The sequence below is a fragment of the Bicyclus anynana genome, chromosome 13 (genome assembly GCF_947172395.1).
Source record: "Bicyclus anynana chromosome 13, ilBicAnyn1.1, whole genome shotgun sequence".
Taxonomy (NCBI): Eukaryota; Metazoa; Arthropoda; class Insecta; order Lepidoptera; family Nymphalidae; genus Bicyclus; species Bicyclus anynana.
The window spans coordinates 16,172,068-16,195,946 of NC_069095.1; the positions used below are offsets into that span (position 1 = coordinate 16,172,068).

Consider the following 23,879-nt stretch of genomic DNA (forward strand, 5'->3'; position numbering starts at 1 on the left):
CAATCCGCCATTATTACCCATATTAGTGTTGCATTTCTTGGGAAGAAATGAATATTATTTCAAAAGAATTAAGGCGAATTCGTAGATTTGTATGATCGAAAATAGTTGAAAAAAATATTTTCTTTTATTTCCGCCAGGGTACAGTGACTGATCCTAGGCTCCATACAATTTTAGACCATCTCCTTTTGCGAATTTGTGCGTAAAGCTATGGAAGCCTAAATGTCATTTTCTCGGGTGTCAGCATGACGTTCTAATATCTTCATTTGGACGCTTACACAGTTACAGCGAAGAAAATATGCCTACCTATTGAAAATACTTTGCTGAATTTATTGTAGTACTTTGCCTTATTTTCAGACTGGGAGCGTTGAACCCTCATAGCTTTATGTTAAAACTAATTTATTCAGAAATCAAAATGAACTTTATTGGGAAACTTTATCATTTTTCCGTTTGACTGATCACTGACTTAATCCAAACCTTTAGGTATAGATACTTGGCTTGTTTGAGTGATTTATCAACCAGAGCCAAATCTAATTAATCTAGAACTAGAAATTTTGGAATAAAGGTTTATTTTTTGTATGTATGCAACCACTGAAAGTTTTCTTGGACAACTTTATGGTAGGTAAACGATATGGGAAACTTTCTATAAAAGTTCTTTAAAGTTAGTCAATTCAGAGTTTTCCAAGCAAACAAAGTCGCGGGCGTTAACTAGTCTACAAAAATAAAAGTGTTAATTACCAACCACATTACATTACTTGAAGCAGAATGTAAAGATAACGCAATATCTGTTGATTTATGTGCATTTAGAGCGCAAAAAATTCATCTTGCACGTTTTATGATCCTTAAAATGAAAACTCTACTATAATGTAATCCAATGTAGTACTTTTTAACGAACTAAGATGTCTGAATTAAAAGCCAACGCATAGCACCGCATACCGCGGGTGCGTTCGTTGAATAAAAAAAAAATATATAAATCAGAACGCGCAAATGATAATGTAATAATTCGATTGGCCCGACAATCAGTCTTATTGCGAGCGGCATAAAATTGATTTTAACTTAATACAGCGCAATTTCACTCTCAGTACAATGGACATTAACAAGTTGCATGTATAATGCCGTTTATGAGATTAATTGCTCGCTCAATTGGAACTCTGCTTCAGCATTTCTCGACTATTATTATTTAACTCCGAGTTGGCCTGATTAGGGTTGCCACCTAGATCTATTTAATAAATACTAGAGAATGTCCGTGACGTTATCTGCGTGGAAAACTACGTTAAGCTATACATATAAAACCTCTTTAGAATCCCTTTTATTGAATGATGGAAACCGCTTTAAAAAACGTTGCGTAGTTTCAAAGATCTAAGCATATAGTGAGCGAAAAGTTACTAAGTATGTCAAAATATATTTTTACAAAAATTTATTACTTATTATTTACATTTTAGTATATTCAGATTAAAATTTCGTTATATTAGAATACTTGGATTTTTTATTACACATTGATTGATCAACTAGCTTTGAATCAAAACAAATCTGTTGACATAGACTAGGCGCTGTACCTCCTTTGTTAGTTCCGGGGTGATACGTTTTTAAAAAATGTTTGTTTTTAACATTCTTGTGTTTTTTTAATAGGTTGGCTATTAGTGTGACAATGTTATGATAAAAACTGATACAAAGCATTTGTTCAAACCATACCTTCTACACCAAGGGGGGTATTGTATAACAAAAGAATGGAACATGCAGAATGGTAATCTGCATGTTCTATTAAGTTCAAAACTGTGAAAAGATTGCGGTCGTCGAATTGTGCACACTCAATACCTCACAGCGCCTGGTCTAACAACATTTCATTCAGTGATAATAATCGATCGATCCACTGTAAAAGATGCTATTTTCATACACAATTATTGTTATTGTTGGCAACCCTGCTTATTATCAAAATACACATATTCAAAAGCTAGAATTATTCCAAAGAGACGCGCCAGTGTGCGTATAACGCAAACAGAATTGTTTACAATGAAGTCAACGCTCAAAACACGCTGAAAGCGTCATATACGAAAGTGAGAGGCGAGTAATAACCATTACAACGATTCGGCATATTACGCATAGACTGTAAATATTTTAGAATATTTATATTTTTTACAAACGGATAAATGGCACCACTGTAAGATTGCTTTGCTGTCTGTCTGTCTGTACCTCCATCTGCCTGTCTTTCAAGAGTCTTTATCTCAAGAACCCGTGAAGATATCAAAGACATGATTCTTGTTTGTTTGATTTGTTCAGTTTCATATTTATCAAGCTCGTCTTGAACTTCAGTGAACCGATTTTATATCGTCACTGTGTATTACCCTGAGAAACTAATTGGACAATTATTATAGGTACATATACCTAGTGTTGTCGATCTTAACCTTTTTGAATGAAGCGAGAATGCAAAAAGAGACTACTGTGACTAAGGAGCAGATCTGACGATAAAGTCCAAGATTATCAGGTAGTGGCCATGGGTCATTTGGATTATGTCTTGATGTAAGTTGCCAAATGACATAAAGAAACACGTCAGCTCATCAGCTGGCGCACGAGCGTGAACAGGCTGTCGCCGCGGTCGTACGTCAGGATAACCGCCGTGAAGACACGATAACTGTCAACTCACCAGACGGAGGGGGTTTCTTCTGGTTGTTCCACACGACGAGGATCTTGGCGAGGCTCGGCATGTTCACCAGCTGGCGCACGAGCGTGAACAGGCTGTCGACGCGGTCGTACGTCAGGGTGACCGCCGTGAACACACGTCAACTGTCAACTCACCAGGCGGAGGCGGTTTCTTCTGGTTGTTCCACACGACGAGGATCTTGGCGAGGCTCGGCATGTTCACCAGCTGGCGCACGACTGTGAACAGGCTGTCGACGCGGTCGTACGTCAGGGTGACCGCCGTGAACACACGTCAACTGTCAACTCACCAGGCGGAGGCGGTTTCTTCTGGTTGTTCCACACGACGAGGATCTTGGCGAGGCTCGGCGTGCGCACCAGCTGGCGCACGAGCGTGAACAGGCTGTCGACGCGGTCGTACGTCAGGATGACCGCCGTGAAGCCTGGGGACTTCGGCGCCGTCACCGGTAAGAACAGGGGGTTCACCGGACCGTACTGGACAAAGAACATAATATATTTTTTTACTTAATATAAACAAAGTCCTGTGTATATATTACATAGCGAATATTGGTAATGAAATAAAGAATAAATATGAATAATCTCGCTCTTTGCAAGTCGCACCAAAAACGAACTTTGTTGTCTTAACTATTTTACTAACTACTGGCAGTGGAGCCGCAATTTCACTCACTTAGATCCCGCTCGCGTGAAAATATCGGGATGAAAAGTAGCCAATGTGCTTTTTTACCTATCTCTTTGCCACGCCCCGACTCCGGATCCGTTTAACCTTTTTATAGTTATAATTATTACTATAAGTTATAAATATACTTTGTATGCATGATAATTTTTAATAACCCTGAAAAATTTGAGCAATGTTTTAAGGAATCTAAGAAAGCAACTCTACTATCCTATTCAAAAGAGAAACAAAGACATCGTACACATTTATTAAATTAAAAATCCCTCAATATTCAGAGTTATAAAAACATTATACACAGCGTAACAAATTGTAAGATCTAAATTGAAAAGTTCAACAGTAAGTCATGATTTAACCAAAGCAATTCCTAGACTGCAATTTTAAAGCCACATCGCCTTATACATAATACAGATATCTCGAGAAAAATATAGTCGATCGGATCAGAGGCCGGCCTTACGTTATGCAATAGTTCAAGTGTTCTATTTAAACTTTAGCGCCTAGCAGCGGCGGTGAATAGAAAAACATGGGCCTTTCCCGAGAGCATTGTTAAAACTTTAACAAGAAAACTTCATACAAATTATGTTCAATTAAGAATTTCGCGCGGAAAACGGTCCGCTATCATGCTTTAAACCGAATTCTGAACTACATTCAAAGGCCTGGCAGTTGGTAGTGGTTTTTAATGGGAATTGCTGAAAACAACGCTGGAAAATCGTAGCGTTACATTGTTTTAATGAAACATTTCTGGAAATAATGTTAGTATGCTGAAATGCCTTGATATTGTATAGACTTTACAATATTTTTAAAGAAATGTGTAAGCTGAAAATGTTATAGACACACTTTACAAAATGTATTTTTAGAATCGATCTCGATAGGGATGCTCTGATTGCAGAGTGAAACGTATTATCATCATCATCATCATCAACAGCATAAGGATGTCCACTGTTGGACATAGGCCCCTTGGACTTTCAAATACAACGGTCTAGAGTCAACCCGCTTGATATCCTTGGTCCACATATTGAGGGATCGATCAACACTGCGTTTTCCTATGCAGGGTCGCCATTCCTGACCTTGGAACGTCCATCGGCTCTTCGGACTATGTAGCCTGCCCATATCCACTTCAGCTACGCGGCTCGCTATGTCAGTGACTTTGAGTAAACGTAATAAGTACAAGGCTTTTTGTCGGATTTCATTTTGATTTCGTTGGTTTTTCGCGCAGAATAGAATCTAATAAATTAATTATTAATTAAAACTTCTTACGATAATCTTTTTCCAACCCAATGATAATTTAAAGCCTCAACATTTTCAATATTTTATTTTATGCCAATACTCCGTGTTGCATTCGACGCCTATTATATATATATTGGGACTATTGAAGTTTCATGGTCAAAGGTGTGACACACCGAGAGTTGGGTGCGGTCTCCGTACGTATGACTATTGACGAAGGTGTTGGGTACCCCATTGGTCAGAAATTCCACATGCCCAAACTATTATAAATTCCAATATAAGTTACTTTTGTGAACCAAGCTAGAATACTAAGCCGTAAAGTCAAAAATATTTTATGTATTGATTTTTTGTCTCTTTGACTGTCTGTCCGTGTTTGTTGGCCGGGCATCACGCTGAATCTATTGAATAGGGTTGAAAATTTGTATGGAAAGTCCTTCATTATTCAAGTTGCACTTGTAAAAAATAGTAGGTATACTGCCAGAAAAATACTAAAAATAATGTAATTCCAGATTTTTCAAAAATGTCCTGTAAAGGGTTCAATAGGAGTTTTAAGTATTTTTTTAATATTTCGTTCATGTTTTGAGTGATATTTTTGTGAAATGATTAGCTGTTGTCTATTTATTACTACTGTTTATAAAACATGCGAAAATATAAATAGAAGGGGGCCAAATAGGGGTCGAAAGTTCACATCGATTTTCACGCGAACGCTTATAAAGAAAAGTACTTCATATAATGAAAAATGTCACATTTGAATGTAAGGAAGCTATAAATGTATGAATTTTCATGTAATTACGATAAAAGATTTTTTTACAAACATCCAGACAATCTTTGTTTATTTTTTGTATAAAATAGTTAATATTGACCTTATTTATGTCCCATAAAAATACCGAATGTCTCATAAAAAAAGAGCCGTGATAGCCCAGTGAATATGACCTCTGCCTACGATTCCGGAGGGTGTGGGTTCGAATCCAGTCCGGGGCATGCACCTCCAACTTTTCAGTTGTGTGCATTTTAAGAAATTAAATATCACGTGTCTCAATCAGTGAAGGAAAACATCGTGAGGAAACCTGCATACCAGAGAGTTATCTTAATTCTCTGCGTGTGTGAAGTCTGCCAATCCGCATTGGGCCAGCGTGGTGGACTAATGGCCTTGCCCCTCTCATTCTGAGAGGAAACTCGAGCTCAACAGTGAGCCGAATATGGGTTGATGACGTCTCATAAAAATCAATATATTCAAACCTAGTCATCATCCCCATTATACAGACTGTTGGTATCACAGATTGAATAGTGAAACATTATCTTTGCGGATCACCCCGCCCATTGCTCGCTCCTGTCCGAATGATTGACACGTTCATCACAGAGACAATGTGTCACACAATTTCTCTCTGTACATGCACATGCACGTCTAACGATGTTTTCCTTGTCTGCCGGCACGCAATACATTTTTAATGTTTCTCCTTACATAAGCAAAGCAGTCTAAGAGACGGCTGCTTGAAACCCTACACGTTAACTAACCTGTCGTTTTTTCTGTGAAACATGATAATACTTGTGAATTACGTATTCGATATTTCTTTTTCGGTATATTTATCATTAATGTAAGATGATTCATTAAATTAATTCTGATTTTTAGGCTCTACTCTATCTATTATGTTATTCATGATTGACGAGCAAAACGTATGATGTGTGACACACACAGTAGTATTGACTACAAGCCCTTGAACAAAAATTACATGTGAAATGACCCAACGCTTGGCTGTTACTATATCAGAAAATAACTCTGAGCACTATGCCGTCATTTCTGAACGGTACAGGTGAGTACGCAAGTGAAAAGTAAGGCTTGCGACCCTTATATTTCGACTCCTGCGCTGGAGAAATGTACGGCGTTTTCGGGTAAAGTATCTGTATATGTGTACAAAACGAATTGCACAAATGCCGTACAGTAATAAATGACCTATTTTGCTTCTGCAAATGTCGACAGTTAAAAGTTTGTTCTGACTTCCGGCACCACCATTTTAGTACGGCACTAGGATTTTTGACATTTATTTTTAATTGTCAATAACTTGTAATGCTAGCAGGACCATTCGAATAAACTTTTAAATATTATTGTATGTGTATATGTCTATACATTGTTTAAAATTAGTGGTAAGTAATTTTGAACCATAAAAAATCACGACCAAAATAAACAATTGATAACGTCTTCATTAATTTTGAAGTATTTAAAACTTCATGATTTTCATGAAGGTTCGACAACATATAGGAATTGTTTTAATAAAATCTATAAACATATATAAAAATAAAAATCCATATATCACTTGGTCACGCATTTTTTTTGTTTGTTATTGCCAGGAGAGATTCTTATGGCAGAAAATATTTAAGAAATTACGCCGAAAATCAGAAAAAGTAGGGTAGGGTAGGGGTAGTTGAAAGTTTACATAGAGTTTCACGCGGACCAATTCGCGGGCGTCCGCTAGTGTTATAAAATATCGAATACATTCTATGAACATAATCTTCGCGGTGATTAATGGCGGTGGTCTCTGCGACTACAAAGGCTCGTAGGCCGTAGTAGCGAGATAGGCAGTTATTTTTAGTCTTAGTCACAGAGTCGACGGCTGCGACGCTTTTATCTGAGTACAATGCCTTCTGCCTCTTTACTGGCTTATCGTACTACGAGTAGATGCCGGCGCCGACGGATTAGCGGCCTACTTAGAAACTTCCAACTTTGATAATCCAATAGGTATTATTTCTGCTATTACAGAAATCAAACGTTATTTATTTCTACTAACGATTGGCGGGACAAGCAAGATTTGTTCCAGATTGGGTAATTCTTCACAATGTTACCCTGTCTATGGTAGAAGAGTGATAGTTGAAATCGTGTAAAGAGGGTTCCGTGATAATATTGTTGATATTATTGATAATGTTGATACGCACAATATTGAATGATTTAACATGCTATTTTCAGATCGTGAAGTTCTTACCTTTAGCATTACTTCATTCCTGTATGACGACGTGATAGCCCAGTGGATATGACCTCTGCCTTCGATTCGGAGGGCGTAGGTTCGATTCCTAACTTTCAACCACTCCTACCCTATCCCTACCCTACCCCTACCCTTTAATTTTTTCTGTCATAAGAACTTTCTCCTAACAATAACAAACTCATCAAAAAAAATAGTCAAATCGGTCCAGCCGTACACGCATGATGGCGTGACCAAGGGATATATGGATTATTTTTTTTAAATACATATATAGATTTTTATACATTGCCTAAAAAAAGTAAATAAATGATAGAGAGAAATCACTTACTATGTGTTCAGGCATGTTCCAATCCTCATACATCCTGGCTGCCAAGGGAAACACCTTCTCGTTGATGATCTCCAGCGTCGTCAGCGTGATCTTCTCTATGCTGGAGAAGTATCTCTCGTACACCCACCGGAGCTGCCAGTACAGCTCGCCGCGTCGCTCCTACACAACACCATCTATACTCAGAAGCACAATTATCCGCCCACTTTCGAGTATATTAAAGTGGGCGGATAATTGTGCCTCTGAGTATATATTTACTTACATGCGAAAGTAAGTCTGTCTGTCTGGCTGTCACCTTATCACGGATAAACCATTGAACCAATGATCAATAGGGATGATGTATGGTTCGAATATATTGATTTTTACAAGACATTCAGGTAAATGAGGTCAATATTAACTAATTCATACATAAATCAAAGATTGTCGGAACATTTGTAAAATTTGTATTAAGTACTAGCAGACGCCGTACGCTTTAACCCGCGTGGTTCCCTTATCGTAGGAGTACGGGGATAAAATATAGCCTACAGAACTCGGGGATAGTGTAGCTTTCCAACAGTGAAAGAATTTTTCAAATCGGTTCAGTAATTTCAAAGCCTATTCAATGCAAACAAACAAACAATCAAATCTTTCCTCTTTGTAATATTAGTATAGAGATAAACATAAACGAACAAATAACAAAGATAGTTGTAACTTTGTTTGAACGCCCATACAAATCTAAGGATCACTATGATCAATGACGTCATTCATTCGTTTAATTTTGTATAGGGCGATTTTGAGCGGTCCGTGGCAGTACCGCAAATATGACCCTTTAAATCCCTGTAGTTCCGTAAGTAATGATCGCAGATACCCTGTTACTTCTACAAAATTTCTTTACTATTTATTTATATGTCAAATTAAAAAACTGACATCATCCCTATTTTAGTTACCTAAATGAGACTTTGAAGCAGAACATGGGCTACTTTTTATAACGAAAAAAATCATAGTTTCCACGGGTCCCTTGGAAAGCATGGTTTCTTCATCATCAGCCTATTTGAATATACTTACACACTAACGCATTGAGAAGGGCATGATATTAAGTTGCCAAAATCAAGCAGAGTTTTGGAGTTTACGGCATAAAGTACCTACTTCGAAACTGGAGTATTCTCTGGAGACAAGTGATGTTGACTCGAGCCTCGAGGCAATTGAACATTGTCGAGTTTACATTGCTGTGTATAATTATTTTGAGTATACTCGTCACAATATACGTAGGTATAGTATATCTGTGTTGATATCGACCACGAACATTGTAGTTTTAATTAACCACGTATGTTAATGGTATTAGTCGAATCTAGTTTATAGTTTTGTACTAGTTACGTCTATGATAAGAATGATTTGGTTTTAGATTTAATTATTAATTAAATCTAAAACAATTATGATTCAATAGATTGTAAGGAAGAACGTGAAATAAAACCGGCCAAGTGCGTGTCGGGCCACGGGCAGTGTAGGGTTCCGTAGATTAAGTTAGCACTTTAATCGCATAGGTAATGCAAATACCGATAACGATACCCCACAATAGAGGATAGACGATAAAAAAATCATTCTCACTTTGCATTGGGGTCAAAAACCTTCCTTGTGGATTACGGAACCCTAAAAAAAACCTAATTGGTTTCTGAGCCACTCAAATTCCGGTTCTTTAGAGTATGTTGCGGTTCACAATCTTTCGACAGTTCACAATCTCGCGAGATAGATTATAATCTAACGGTATTTTCAATTTTACGGTGTCACATACATTACAGAACATTTATATTTTGTTTTATTTTGAACTCGCTTCACGTGAATGTCGGGTAGTTTTAATCTAGACTTAGATTTGTTCTTCTGTTTTTTATGGTCTAACGATGTCACAATTAAAATAATATACACAGGGTGTCCCGTAATTAGTGAATAAAACGAAAATGAACAAAACACCACCTAATTATCTAAAACTAATTTGAATAGATTTCCAAATATCCAATCTTCAATCAAAATATCCATGACCAAGTTACCTGGGGATTTTTGGAAAAGCATTAAAATTAGTTTTAGATAATTAGATGGTGTATCTGCCATTTGCGTTTTATCCATTAAGTACGGGACATCCTGTGTATTTAGGGCGTTGCATTATAATCTTATAACAGGTGTAAGTAACACACAAAAGTACACAGATACGCAAAAATCTATAAAATAAATACTTAAATTTAATTTTGGGCCTGGAGCGAAACTCCGTCGCCCAAATGATTTTCCACTTACCTTACTAACAGAGTGAACTATCTTCACCAAGCTCCTAATATTCTCCTCAGGTACAAATAAAGCTATTCTATTCCAATCCACATGCGAATTGAAGGGCATGACTATTGTGTCAGCAATTATTATTGGTATACACTGCGATGCCAATATATCCAACAATATTGACTGTGCTAATCTCGCACTACGGACTATCAGACAAAACATCCCCTCTTTCAGGACATCTGGATAATCGAATACCTTTCCAGTGGTATATTCACAACGTTTCTTATAATCTACATTCATCTTACAACTATCGAGTAATAGCAAATCATTGGACGAAGACGCTATGTTCTGTAATTCTGCTAAATAATCCTCTGGTATATTCAGCTGTGCCGATACAATCAAATAGTTCTTCTGTTCTGGCTGCGTACTGTCTATATCTTGAGCTATATGGCTGTACAGTGGCAGGGATATGTCGAAGCCATATCTAAACGTCCACGTGTCAAAGCCAGCTCCTGCTATAATGGCTTTGCTGGTGTTGAGATCAATGACAGTGTTGTAGTTCGGTGCGACGCCGGCAACCATGTTGAATATGAGATGGTTTTCGCCATTATTCCAACTAAAAAGTAAATAGAATATTAATGTGACATATCCAAATATACTATGGGCCTTATTAGAAGGCTCAAAAGTCACTCAGCGGGCAATGGAGTGAGCCATGCTTGGGGTTTCTCTGTGTAATCAAATCAGAAATGAGGAAATCCGCCGACGAACCAAAGTCACTGACTGTATTCCTTTTAAGTATACACCCAGGGAGAAATGTGCTTTGGGATAGTTTACCATTAACGGCCCACTACAGGGCTAGGCCTCTTCTTATAGGAGGCGGTATATGGAGCTTAGACCCATGAAGTTCCTCCAATTGTGGGCTTTTCACAATAATGTTTGACTCTTAACTATCATAATTATCAGGTAATAATGAGCAATTCCAATGGCTAAATATGCTCAAAGACATAGGGACGTTAAATAACAAACTCTCCTCAACTCAAAGTTTACTTACTTACTAGTTTACAACTTAGTTTACTTTCTGGAAATATCATAGAAAAAATAAACACTTGTCAGTTTAAAGCCCAACCCAGGACTTGTGATCTAGAGCCATAGACTTTCCACTGGAAAAACAAGGCAGTTAAAGACATGCCTAGTTAAATAATATTCTGTACAATGAAAATAAACATATTATAATATTTACTTGTCCTGTGTGGTAGTTTATTATGAAACATGGCTAAAACTCACATCAACGTCAGAGCATGCCTGACTATAGGGCCCTTAGTACTACTAGTCAGGCATACTCCAATATTGTATAACATGAGTTTTTTAGCCGTGTTCCATAATAAATAAGAATAACTCATGTAGTTTAAATTCTAACATACTTGTATGTTTGTTAATAAAAAAAAATACTTTTAGTCTTCCAATAAGTAAAATTAGTTACTGTTTGCACAGCATTAATTAAATTCAAAGCCTCTGTCTGTACTATATGCAAAACCAATTTGTATACCATTGAAACACAAATTGTCTATTGACATGCAAATTATGACTTCATTTTATTACTATACAATTTGTATGAAATTAGCTTCCTATCAATATGTATATACAAATAAAATTGAAGTGATATTTATTATTTTAAAATAAATGTTTTCTCAAATGCTTATAGTTGCTTCCTATTTACACAATATACAAAGTTTTTTAAAATTTTTGTCTGTCTGTATGTCAGGGCTAAGCTCTGGAAAGGCTCAAATAATTTTAATGGGTCTTTCATTGGAAGGTAGAGTAGGTTATTAAGCGACATACAGGTCTTTTCTGATTAAAATGATGATGAAATGTCTGGTTCCCACAGGAAATGTGAAATAAAAATTTCACTCAAAGGAAAGTTACGGGTGTCTGTTGTATAGTATAATGAATATATAACAATGGAAATTGAGTGTATGCACATGGAATATAATTTTAAATTTTAATTTTAATTTTAAAATTCTAAATGTTTTTTTTAATGTTAAATAGGAGAAAATATCAGAATTACAGTTACAAAGAGGGCAATTAGTAATTTAAAAAAACAATACACATTATCGAAACCCATACAACACATGGATTACTGGATACTCAGTAATAAAAGATATCTTTAACAAAAAGAATATGATTATAGAAAATTTTGCTGAAAATGAATGTATGGTATATAATGCACTTACAATCGCATTAAGTGTAAATAACTTTTACCAAAGAGAAGATTCAAGGGGTTCAATGATGCTGTATATTTTTAAGTTATCCCTTGACTACTATCTCACCTGATGGTAAATGATGCTGCAATATGATGGAATTGGGCTTGTTAGGACTTTGATGAAAATCCACAGACCTTTCATACCTTATCATAAATCGCTTGGCAGTACACATCTTTACTGGTAGGGTGGTAACTAGTGAAGGCCTAAGCCTCCCACCAGCCAGACATGGACCAATAAGAAAACCTCAATCAGCTCAGCTGGGAATCAAACCCAGGACCACCGTCTTGTAAATCACATGCCACTGCGAAACGGAGGCCGTCAAAACAACAAATTAATTTGTACAAAATACTTACTGTTCAAGGGACTGTAGTGCCCGTGATACATATTCCTTGTTAAAATAATTCTGATTCAGAGTATCAATACTGGGCACCAATAGGCACGCCTCGTCCGGGCTGGACGTGTAATATTTACTATTCTTAATAGTGTGTAAAATTTCGTAAAATTCCCTAGAAAACCTGGATATGCTATCGTCATCCTCGGTCGTGTAATCCTTTAGAGGATACACGTATATCGTGATCTTATCGTGGCCGCCTCTACCACACTTGTAGACGTTGAAACAGCTCCAGTAAGTACAGTTCACGACTCGCGGAGACGACTTGACGCTGCTTCTGAGAATCGTCGAAACTGGTACACTCACTGCATCCAAGTTCACAGATTCGTGGAAATCCACCCGCGGCGCACTCCCCGCGAATATATTACACGCGATACTAAGCACTAGAGATATCAAGATAAACAATAAAAGCCCGACGAAAAATCTATGATACAATATTTTCCTATACGATATATACTTCGATTGCTTGCTCGTTTTTAACAGAGTCTCCGCAGCCATTTGTGATTTTCGATTATTTTAACATTCTTAATTTACATATGGCACCCATTATTAGGTACTGCGATTGTTTCTCATTCAAAACTTCATAAATTTGTAAAACACTACAAAACCTGAAGCTTCACAATAAATTATTGAGAACTGTCGACTGTCGACCGATTGTCGCTCATCGTTCACTGACGGACGCATGACGGACGGTCGTTTGACAGTTCTGTTACAAGTATGACCGCCTAAAATAAAAAGCTCCCCAAGTCTCCTCCACCCATAGAACAACTTTTGATTGAATTTTAGGTCAACTATTTATTTAAGTCAAATTTAATAGGACATCAATTGTCATTTGTTAGAAAATGATATTTTGCATAATATCAAAGGATTAACATGCAGACGCAGTGGGCCTTCACGTCTCTAAATGAAAAATAACAAAAAATACAGTCCTCATTTATTTACTTATTAATATCATAAACGTTTCATTAACTGTATTTTCATTACTTTTTTCTTTGAATTCAAAATACTATTTTTAGCCAATGTTTATAACAAACCAAATATCGTATTTAATAGGAAATTCAGTGATATATAAATATTTCTCTACAAATGGGGAAATATTCTAAAGTTGGCAACTCTAATTTCCATATGTTTTTTAAAACTGGGTTTACAGCTCTGACTTCTAGCTATTTTGCTTTCTCGTAGCAAAGCTTTACGTTCAAAAGTTTATTTAATATAGTAGCGAAAATAAATTAATTACACAAAGATTAAATTAATATAATATATCGACACTTATAATAAGTTAGTAAAAGTTTAAAGAAATACCATATACCCTTAAAGAATTTTGCGTCATGATCTAAATAACTTGAACGCATCAATAAGCCATGACGTGCGTTTGTAAACTTTCTTGTTTTCATGTCAGTTTTGTGTTGTGCGTAGTTGTGGTTCAGTTTCTGATGGCTTGATTAATTTTATTATAATTTTATTTTTCTATTCCAATCACATATTTTGGTTCGAGCTTGACCAGTGATGGCTTTGCTACCGCCCGACCCGGTTTACACCATTCGTAACGTCGACAATTCGCCCGTTTACTCGTTGGCGTTCAGCTTCCTTCCCGGCGGTCTCGAGAGGTTGCTAGCCGGCTCGAAAAATGGATATGTTTATGCATACAACCTTCAGGTGAGATCAGATATTCTGCGTATAATCATTTAGAGCTTATCACCCGCACTGCGACGCAGTTTATGAGTAATAATATACGGCTTCGGCTGGCGCGTTTCTCTTTGTCCACTACCCCCATTTTGTGACCTAGAATACAGCATTTAAAATGTGCCACTGCGCAAACAAATGTATATGTACGTTCAACGAACACCTGTTCAAAACGGCTGTATTTAGATATTTAATCACATGTTTACTTTGTTATTCAAGGTTTTTTTCCAAAAGTTGTGAGTTATAATAACAAATGAACTAACATAACAGCACATCACAACATAGCTAATAACACAACATTATTGCCAATAAATTTAGTAGCCTAGTTTACACTGGATCAATGTCACCCTATATTTAAGCCATACTTGATGTGCACTGTTTACCAACAAACAAATTCAAAATGAGGGTAAAAATCTGTAGTCATTTCACACCTAATAATAATTATAGTTAACTTTTTCTAAAATTATTAAAAATTAATTTCATTAATAGGTTAGAACAGATTAGATATACTTAATATATTTTGAATAACATTTTATAAAACAACAATATGTCATATAGAATAAATAAGTTATGAAATGACATGCTTTTGTACATTCAGTTTATTATAACTTTCTAATGTTACTTCATAATAAAATAACCTTAGTTTGGCTCTACTAAACTTAGTTTGAATATGTCTGAGTTAGTTTCAAACCTATTGTAAGTTATTCATAAGTTTGTTTAATAAATGGCACATAAATTAATTAGTAGTGCTTTGTCAAAAGTAATTTCACTGATAAATATTTTTTTTCTAGACTAATCGGGTCCAGCAAAAAATCAAAGTTGGTCAAGCTCCCATCCTCCATCTCATTCATACAGACAGCCATATGATAACCCAAGAGAAGGGTGGCATATATAAAATATTCAACCTCACCAACTCAGGCTACAAAGAAGCATTCACAATTGACACCGACTACCCTGGATTCTGCCGCTTTGACGCCAACACAAAACTCGAAACACTCTACGTACCTGACAGGGAATCCACAATATACATATACAACTTCAATGGTGAAAAAGTTGGGTTTCTGAAACCTGATAATGAATTACCAAAACTAGGCGATCCGATGTGTCTAAAGTATATTGATTTTCCAAACAATAGACCCTGCTTGTTGGTGGGCTACGAAGCGGGGTGGCTCTTGCTCTGGGATCTCAGCACTAGTCAATACATAAGCAAGTTGCAGACAAAAGAATGCCCCATGTCTGTGGATTTTCATATAGAACAACAGAGAGGAATAGTGGGCAATGTCTCAGATGTGGTACAGATATTTAACATAGGAAAGAAAGACCTCTCACTGAGCCACAAGCTGGACATAAACATCAAAAATCCTGGCGTAAATAAAGTTAACACTCGGAATGATGGCCGGGTGTTTGCATCTGGCGGTTGGGACGGCCACATCCGTATCTTCTCTTGGTTTTCGCTACGACCTTTAGCTGTGTTGACAGAACATAGACAGGCAGTACAAGAAGTTGTTTATTCCACCCAAAAAGTATCATATTGGAATGCAAACATATTGGCAGCTGGTGGTCTTGATGGTGCTATCACACTTTGGGATTTATATAACAACAAGAAATAATAGACCTTAGTCTCAAAGATGCCTTGAATTCATCCAATAGAAAGCCATGAACAAGATGATAATTTTGTTTATACAAATTGGTATGCATCAAGCACATTTACTATATTGTTTACAGCTTTATTGTGGTGATAATATTTCTTATATTCAAACTTAAAATTAAGGCAACTTGTCTTTTAAAAAATACCTCGATCTCAGAAAATCCTGCTATGAACTCAGATACAGTATACAATATGTGGCTCATTGCACAGTTGTAAGCAATTTGTATCACTCATTTGCCTGAAATAAATGTAACTATAATGATCAACCTAATATGTATTTCCATTCAATAATATAAAAAACTTGTTTTTGCCCATGACATTATTTATTGAAATAATGATGGTATTGGTATGAGGTATTGTATTGTATGAGCTCAGCAACTAAGCATTTAGGGCAAGCCCATTTTATGGTAAGCCTCATTTGGGCAAGCAACATGCCCAAATAAAATTCCAGATGCCACACTCAATTAATAACTGCAACTGTTACATATTTTGTTGAAAATAGTATCTGATGTGATACTGCCTTAAATAACACTCAACGACTAGATGCTATAACATCACTAATTTTTCTCCCTCCTAAGCATAAAATTAATTCTAGTTGCATGTGTGAGAATAACCAACAACAGCTAGGCTTTATTTTGTAACAATATTTTAATAACTCTTAAGTGCAAGTTTTGAATTCACCTCTACCTCTCTCTGTTTAACATGATACTATAAAATGAGAAAGATAGCGGTTAATTCAAAACTCGCATTTAATTGTAAAAATTCAAATTTCAGTCCACCTATGAACATGTACTGTCTTTCTGTCTTAAGGAATTTCATATTATTCTGACTTCAGACTTTTGAATGAATTTAATATTATAATTTTCCATGCAATTTAAGTGTCAATTTTTATCATAATTGAATTGTAATATAATTGAATTACTTGCAGTTTTACAAGAAATCCTTTTCTGTTGAAAGAGAATCTGTGAACATAGGTTTTATTTTCTGGTATGTTCTCAATCTGTAAACAAGGGCTTTGCAAAAAAGATTTCTTAACTTGATTTTGTAATAAAAAATTATTGTTATAATTTCATATTGTTGTAATGCCAATATTGCCTTTCATTGAAAAATGCTTTAATTATTTGTGATTACATTTTTTGGTAGGGTTTAGATGATCCAGCGTGCACAGACACTTTTTTTATTGAACATGATCCAGTGTCAGTATAACTGAATCAAGGCTTGTGATCCACATTTATTAATTCACTGATAATTATCATGGTGTATTCTGGTATACATGTTTGCTTCTTTTCTATGACCCTTTGTAAATGTCGTCAATACAATTATACCAATAATGAGGTAGACAAAACGAACATTAGTTTTTATTGATTGTAGTCTCTCTGACACAATTCTGTAATCTATCACAATTCTGATTAAAATGAAAAATATTAATAACTTTATGCAGTGAAGGTAACATCATATCAAGTTTTAGTTTTTTTTTGCATATCAGTGGTTTTACTCATATATGCATATTGATATTTTATTATTGATTGATGACTTTATAGATAAAAAAAAATATCTACATTCTCTCATCTGTTTCTAAACATTAGTATAAAGCATCAAAAAATGTGGATCACAGAGTGTGATCCAAAAATCTTGATCCTGTATTATGATCCATGCAGTGTAGCCATGCCTCTTCTAACCCTTGCCGATGTGCCGTAAAGCCGATTGGATCTCATGTATATGTACAAATATAAGTGAAAATGAATTAAACTCGCATATCCACTGCACGTGGCGAAGCTTCTAGAAGCTGTGAGTAATTGTTGAATGATATAGTGGTACTATATTCCGTAAAATGGTTTATATAGCGACGTTTTGAAGACATTAAAAGCATATGAAATATGATTTTGTGTTATTTTTTACCAATACTGTAAGCTTATCGTGACGCCGGATTGGTTCAGGTGCCTGGTGGACCAGGACCTTGCCTGTCATTTGGTTCTATTGCTAGAAGTGGAAAATATTTCTGCAATTGTTTTCCAGATTGTTTCATGTAGGTACATAGTAGCAGATCTAATATCCCACAGCCAATGGGCAGTATTTTCGACGAAAACTCCTTAACTTAACTTTTTCCGACACCATCTTGACAAATGAAAACCGCTTAAAAATAATAAACGATTAATGTTACTATTCCTTTAGTACGGGTGGTATTTACATTGATTATTTTAATATATTATTTATTTATTTTATCACAAAAAGGAAGTATTTGTATTTCTTTGGTAGGCAGCGTGAACGCCGTCACGCTGCTAGTCGCGTTAGTGATTTTGTGGTGTAATTATTGTTAATATTGTTGCATGGAGAACTAGTCGGGCAGGGGAGATGAGTGTTAGGGATCCTCTTCACCTACACCCAAGGTGTGCCAAAGTCCTGGGACCTCCTAGAGGTGTTTCCTCTACCACAAAGATGGTACAATCACTGTCCCTGCTACCCATCACGGTATACAAGCATCTTTATTTTAAATGTAAGGTTTAAACTACTAATTCAGGTGGATTTTTGATAGGCCCGTTCATATCCTATCACTATCATCCAATGATAAAACATAAACAAAACATTGGAAAAATTTCACATTATCTTTACGACACAAAGGATTATCGGCTTGCGGTCGTTGACTAGAAATAATGTTAGTATTTACCTACCTAATTTTCGCGCAAGCAAGATTTGAAATTCGCGCGCTTTTGATCTTCGTGTACCTATTATTTGTGTCTAATAAAATAAATATTTCTGAGAATTTATTGTGAATATGGTTTGGACGAAGGCTCAGTTTCCCGTATTCCTACTCTATACTTCTTGCTCTAAACTTCTCCCTTTGATTATATATACGTCATTACACTATTATTTTGATCTGATGTGCGTGGCCATTGCGTTTGCTTAACGTTTAAAACATTTATCATCTATAGGTAGGTACCTTGTCTAGGTATATCATCATCATCATTCCAAACATCACGATCCTGAGCCGCCTGCATACACCGAATCCCTGCGACACGCTTGATGTCGTCAGTCCACCTCGTGTAGGGTCGACCAACACTGCGCTTTCTAGAGCGGGGTCGCCATTCCAGCACCTTGAGAGTTGGGACCCCAACGTCCATCGTCTTTTCGAACTACGTGCCCCGCCCATTGCCACCTCAGCTTCGCGACTCGTTGAGCTACGTTTGTGACTCTGGTTCTTCTGCGGATCTCCTCATTTCTGATTCGATCATACAGAGATAGGTACTTCGAGCATAAAAAGCTCGTTCTATCGCCCGCTGTTTGACTAGAAGAGCCTTCGTATGTGGCCCATAGTTCGTGAGCAAGTCTCTGAACCATACGTCATCACTGTTCGAAGACTTTTGTCTTTAGACACTGAGGGATTTCGACTAAAAAGCATTCGCGAAGTTTCCCGAATGCGGCCCATTCGAGTTTGATACGGCGGTTCACCTCCTTCTCAAAATTGGATCTACCTAACTGGATCGTACTCGCATGATCTCAGACTAAATACATAAGGATTAGTATTGCACCCAAATACACGAACAAAATTTTCTGCCATTTTCTAAGGAAAACGAGCTTATATTTCATACATATCTTATACTAAACTAGCAGTTTTTTACACCATTTAACTACACAAAAAGGTATTTTACGGAGGTTTTTAACCGACGGACACGATTTTAAACTATGAAACATCGATTCTATAGAGACAGTGTTTATAATCGCATAAGATCATATACATTGACAGAAAAATAATGTCTTGCGAGGCAGGTCTTTATCTAATTCGTCTGAGGTCCTAGATATATGTATTTCAAGTGCAACGTTCTCAACTACTCTACATCTATACTAAGTAATATTTAAGAGAGATATTTTGTGTTATTGTAGTAGGGTAATATCTGGATCTACTGAACCGATTTCGAAAATTCTTTTACCTCTAGAAAGCCACATTATTTGTGAGAGCCATAAGCTGTAACTAATCCCTGTAGTCACGAGAAAGGGAACTACGCGATTGTATCCGCGAGGCGTCGGCTAGTTTGTTATAATATTTGTTTTGTTATTGGAACCCTCGAAACTTTATTTTTTAGGTTTTCGACCATCTTATAATATTATTACCTGACGTTTCGAAAGTGCTTGTAAACTATATAAGTTTAATTGAAATAAATGTATATTGATTATTGAATAAGGAAAGAAAAAAATACGATTACATATTTTAAAATTTATTATTTCACATTGAATAATGTTGTTACTAAGTAATATCACATTTACAGCATTATCTTAATTAATTTACTAAGACTTATTATTATAGCTTATTACAGATAAGTCATTATCTTACACATCTAGGACTAGCAAATTGAAAATAGGTAAACCTACCCAAAAATGAACTCTGTTCGAATAATCATGCTTAGTGATATGTTTGGAAATATATTAAAGGGATTATTTAAATAGGTTATAGATCAAGTTTTCAAGTAAACTCAACTGTATACCTACTCCTTGGTGGTATTACATGAAAATCCACTCTTTATAAGTCTCTGGGCAATGATTTTTTATGCACGTATATGATAACTCGTAATTATATATTTTGTGACGTCAATTTTAATAGGATTTCAAAACGTGTCAATAATTGTCGTCAAGTTACAGAGCATCAAAAGACGGTTTAACGCATTTTTACCATGTTACGAGTAACTGTTTTTTAAACCTGCACAATTTTCCTAGTTTTCGACATCATCTGGTCGTCGTCGGTGGAAACTTCAACCAGTCTCCGTCGTTTTCTTAAAGGTCTCGACGACTCCGCAGTTTCACGGGTTTTTGCTACGATTTTTGCCATTTTATTACCTAGTCTCGTGATTTTGAATTTCGGTAAAGTCTGTTCTGGGTTACCTACTTCAGGAATAGCTTCCATCGGTGAATCGGCTTCTATTCTCTCGTGGATATCTTTGTTTGGTTCGTAATTACTCCTATCAGGAGCCTCTGGGTCATTGTTTTCAACAACTTCAGTCGGTTCCTTCGCTGGGGCAGTTTTATTTTTATCACTATTTATAGTAAAATCTAATGGACCTTCTGCATCGTCGTTGCTGACTTCAGTTTTGACTTTGTTGGAACGATGTGCTTGGAGGAACGTAGTTAATGGTATCGGAATTGGTATAGGAAGTGGTATCGGTAAAATTACTGGGTACGGAACGAGAACTGTGACAGGAGGAGCTTGGCCTATTGCACTTATTTGTGGTGGAAATTGGGGGAACATTCTAGGTCTTTCTTGATGCATCATCCCTGGAGGGGGAGGCATGAAGCCGAGCCTCGGCGCAAACATTGGATGCCTGGGATCGTTCATGTGCCCATTAGGGTTTTCCATGAAACCTGGAGGTGGCATGCCAAACATTGGGTTTGGGAATGGGGGCACATGATTTATTGGGTTAGGGGGAGAATGTATAGCGCTGTTTCCAACTGTAACGGTTGAAGCTGGCGACGACCCATCTATAGAAGGGCTGCACATTCTTACATCCTGCGCTTTAGGCGTTGAATTCTGTCTTATGCTCTGAGATGTGACTGTAGCGGAACATTTTGATGTTCTACGCTTTCTTAAATTCATTTTGAGGTTCCTTGTATCCTTTTTGGCTTCAGGAGACTTTTGTATCGGTCTCTCGTCCAACGGCTTGGGGTTCATCAGTTTTGCTGGCGGAGCTATTGTTATTAATGGCAGGGGTGATTTTCTTTGGTTTGGTGGTGGGTCTGGTTTTTCTGAATGGGTGTTTTGCGTTTTCTCGACGCTCGGCGATCCGGAACGTTCAGATTTAGGTGACGAGGATCTGCTCTTGCAATTTTTAAGCCAGAGATCCGGGGTTATGAGGCTGGAGGAGGAAGAGGCGTTCACCAGGTGTGGGTTGAGGTCAAGATGCGCCTGCGTCTCTCGACAGAAGATGTGCATCTTGTACTGGTTGAGGCATTTGTCGGAACAGAACTGCAGCTGTGTGGCGCCATCCTGGAATAGAATTTTTCAACGATTAGAAAGAACTTCAATGTTTTCGATAAATTTATAGGTAAAATGTCTTCACTAAGATGAATTTTACGACGTGGTATCTACTCGTATTCATATAATTCAACCGGCAAAATCCACAAATTCTGGTACTTAGCGCTATATTTGGCATACCTACAGTGACATACCTAGACATTGGCAGTGACTAGCTGATTTAGATTAGCGCCAAGTGAATTAGCGTTTTTGATGGCGGGTAGAAATTGTTCGAGGTAGGTATAGGTCGAATAAACTTGTATCTCTTTCAAGTTAGCTCACTCTATATCGCGTACGAGGGCTAACTTTTGATTTAATAAAAAAATTAATGCTAGACCATGCCGCTCATGACTGGCCTGAACCGAGCGGAACTGAAGATGAACCATTGCGTCTCCGCAACCGCAACAAAAAAAAAGGAATTAGAAGAATGGGCTTTCCCATTGTTTCTAAATGGAAATGAATTCTTATTAAATGGACCGAAGACATCAAAGACCGCTGAAAGCAGCTGAGACTCGAGACTCGAAAGCTCAGTGTTTGAAAGTCCATAAAAATAATTGACAGACGCTCCACGTCTTATGTCTTCTAGATAAGTAAGGTAATCTTTGGATCTACCGAACTGATTTTGAAAATTATTAACCTAATTGAAAGCCATTATTTGTAAGTGACAGCGGCGATATAATATAGCCTCTGTCACTTGCAAAGAATCGTTTTCTGTCGGTATTACCCCCTTTAACCTCACAACCTTTACCTCTTTAGTATAGAAGACGATTGTGCCGAGTTACTAGCTAGTCACTGTTTACCTGGAAGTCCACGTACGCCACGGTGTGTCGCACGTGCCGGCACCAGTCGCAGGTCTTGGCGCGCTTGAAGTTGGCGCGGCGCGACTGGCTGAAGCACAGCTCGGAGCAGAACACCGCGCCCGCCTGCTGCAGCGCGCCGCTCTCGCTGCCTACGCTCTTGTTGCACCATGAGCACTCGTCTGTGGAGGACATGGAAATATTAATAGCTGGGTTTCTTATCGGCTTTTTCGGTAGTAGGTAGGTGCCTCTCCGACTAGCGAAGGTTGGCAGTCAGTTTCTTGAACTCGTCTCAATACTTCGCGAGGCGAAACAATTGTGCGGCGCTCGCGATCCCGCTCCACTCTCTGAGACTTTTCCATACTGACGACTAGGGAAAATAGTGCAGTGGTTTCCCGTTGCCTTCTGCACCTATAGCAGCATGCAATCTTTTTGACGTTACGGAACATCGTGCGTTAAGCTGCGCAATGAATTTAGATATCAGCGGATACACAGAGGCACCCGCAGTCGCTTCACACGTCTTGTGGCAACATTCGCAGCTGATTTTCGAGACGTCATAAAGATTGCATCCAGCTATACCTATTAGTAGAGAGAGTCACTACCACAGAATAGATTGGATATGTATAGGGTAAAATTGTCCTATAGCGAGCATGTTGTTAATTTAACACTCAGGTTAATTGAGAAAAAAGTTGTTATACCTATTACATTAACAAGAAAAATTGTTATTGCTGTTAGATGCTAAAGGAAACCGATCATTTCGGCCCCATGCAAGTGCTGGGCCCTAAATGGTCGGTATCCTTCAGCATCGTTACAGTCACCTACGTTCTCGTTACAGAAAAAAATTTCGAAAAATCCTTATTTCATACCTAAATCAAAATCACCAAAAATAATTAAAATTTAAAGTTGTCAATATTTTTTGAAATGTGTGTTTTTAATATGAAATGCTTGCCTAAAAACTCGAGTCAATATTAAAGAATAACAATAATTACAGAAACAAATTATAATGATTACAGGAAC

At 37.0% G+C, this 23,879-nt stretch overlaps 3 protein-coding genes across 3 annotated transcripts in view; 1 reads left to right on the forward strand and 2 right to left on the reverse strand.

Moving 5' to 3' along the window:
* Positions 1-13,404, reverse strand: part of LOC112047335 (exostosin-2) — a 33,842-nt gene extending 20,438 nt beyond the window's left edge. The window contains exons 1-4 of the mRNA XM_024084426.2: positions 12,699-13,404; positions 10,106-10,700; positions 7,847-8,005; positions 2,943-3,126 (exon numbers count right to left, since the gene is read on the reverse strand). Coding sequence (XP_023940194.2) covers positions 2,943-3,126; positions 7,847-8,005; positions 10,106-10,700; positions 12,699-13,234 — 1,474 coding nt within the window. The 5' untranslated portion in view covers positions 13,235-13,404. The remainder of the gene's footprint in view (positions 1-2,942; positions 3,127-7,846; positions 8,006-10,105; positions 10,701-12,698) is intronic.
* A 719-nt stretch (positions 13,405-14,123) lies between these two features.
* Positions 14,124-17,948, forward strand: LOC112047327 (guanine nucleotide-binding protein subunit beta-like protein 1). The gene is made up of 2 exons (XM_024084414.2): positions 14,124-14,392; positions 15,211-17,948. Exons 1-2 carry the CDS (start codon positions 14,243-14,245, stop codon positions 16,027-16,029), a joined length of 969 nt encoding a protein of 322 aa, XP_023940182.2. The 5' UTR covers positions 14,124-14,242; the 3' UTR covers positions 16,030-17,948.
* Positions 17,949-20,262: 2,314 nt separating this feature from the next.
* The window catches only part of LOC112047332 (sine oculis-binding protein homolog), a 37,328-nt gene continuing 33,711 nt past the window's right edge, over positions 20,263-23,879 (reverse strand). Inside the window, exons 3-4 of the mRNA XM_052885215.1 lie at positions 22,866-23,044; positions 20,263-22,038 (exon numbers count right to left, since the gene is read on the reverse strand). Coding sequence (XP_052741175.1) covers positions 20,752-22,038; positions 22,866-23,044 — 1,466 coding nt within the window. The 3' untranslated portion in view covers positions 20,263-20,751. The remainder of the gene's footprint in view (positions 22,039-22,865; positions 23,045-23,879) is intronic.

What these genes read in the sequence shown, in the direction of transcription:
- LOC112047327 (XM_024084414.2), top strand. Translation starts at nt 14,243, where the DNA reads ATGGCTTTGCTACCGCCCGACCCGGTTTACACCATTCGTAACGTCGAC. An exon ending in TTTATGCATACAACCTTCAG is followed by an intron (nt 14,393 to 15,210) that starts GTGAGATCAGAT and finishes TTTTTTTTCTAG; the next exon opens with ACTAATCGGGTCCAGCAAAA.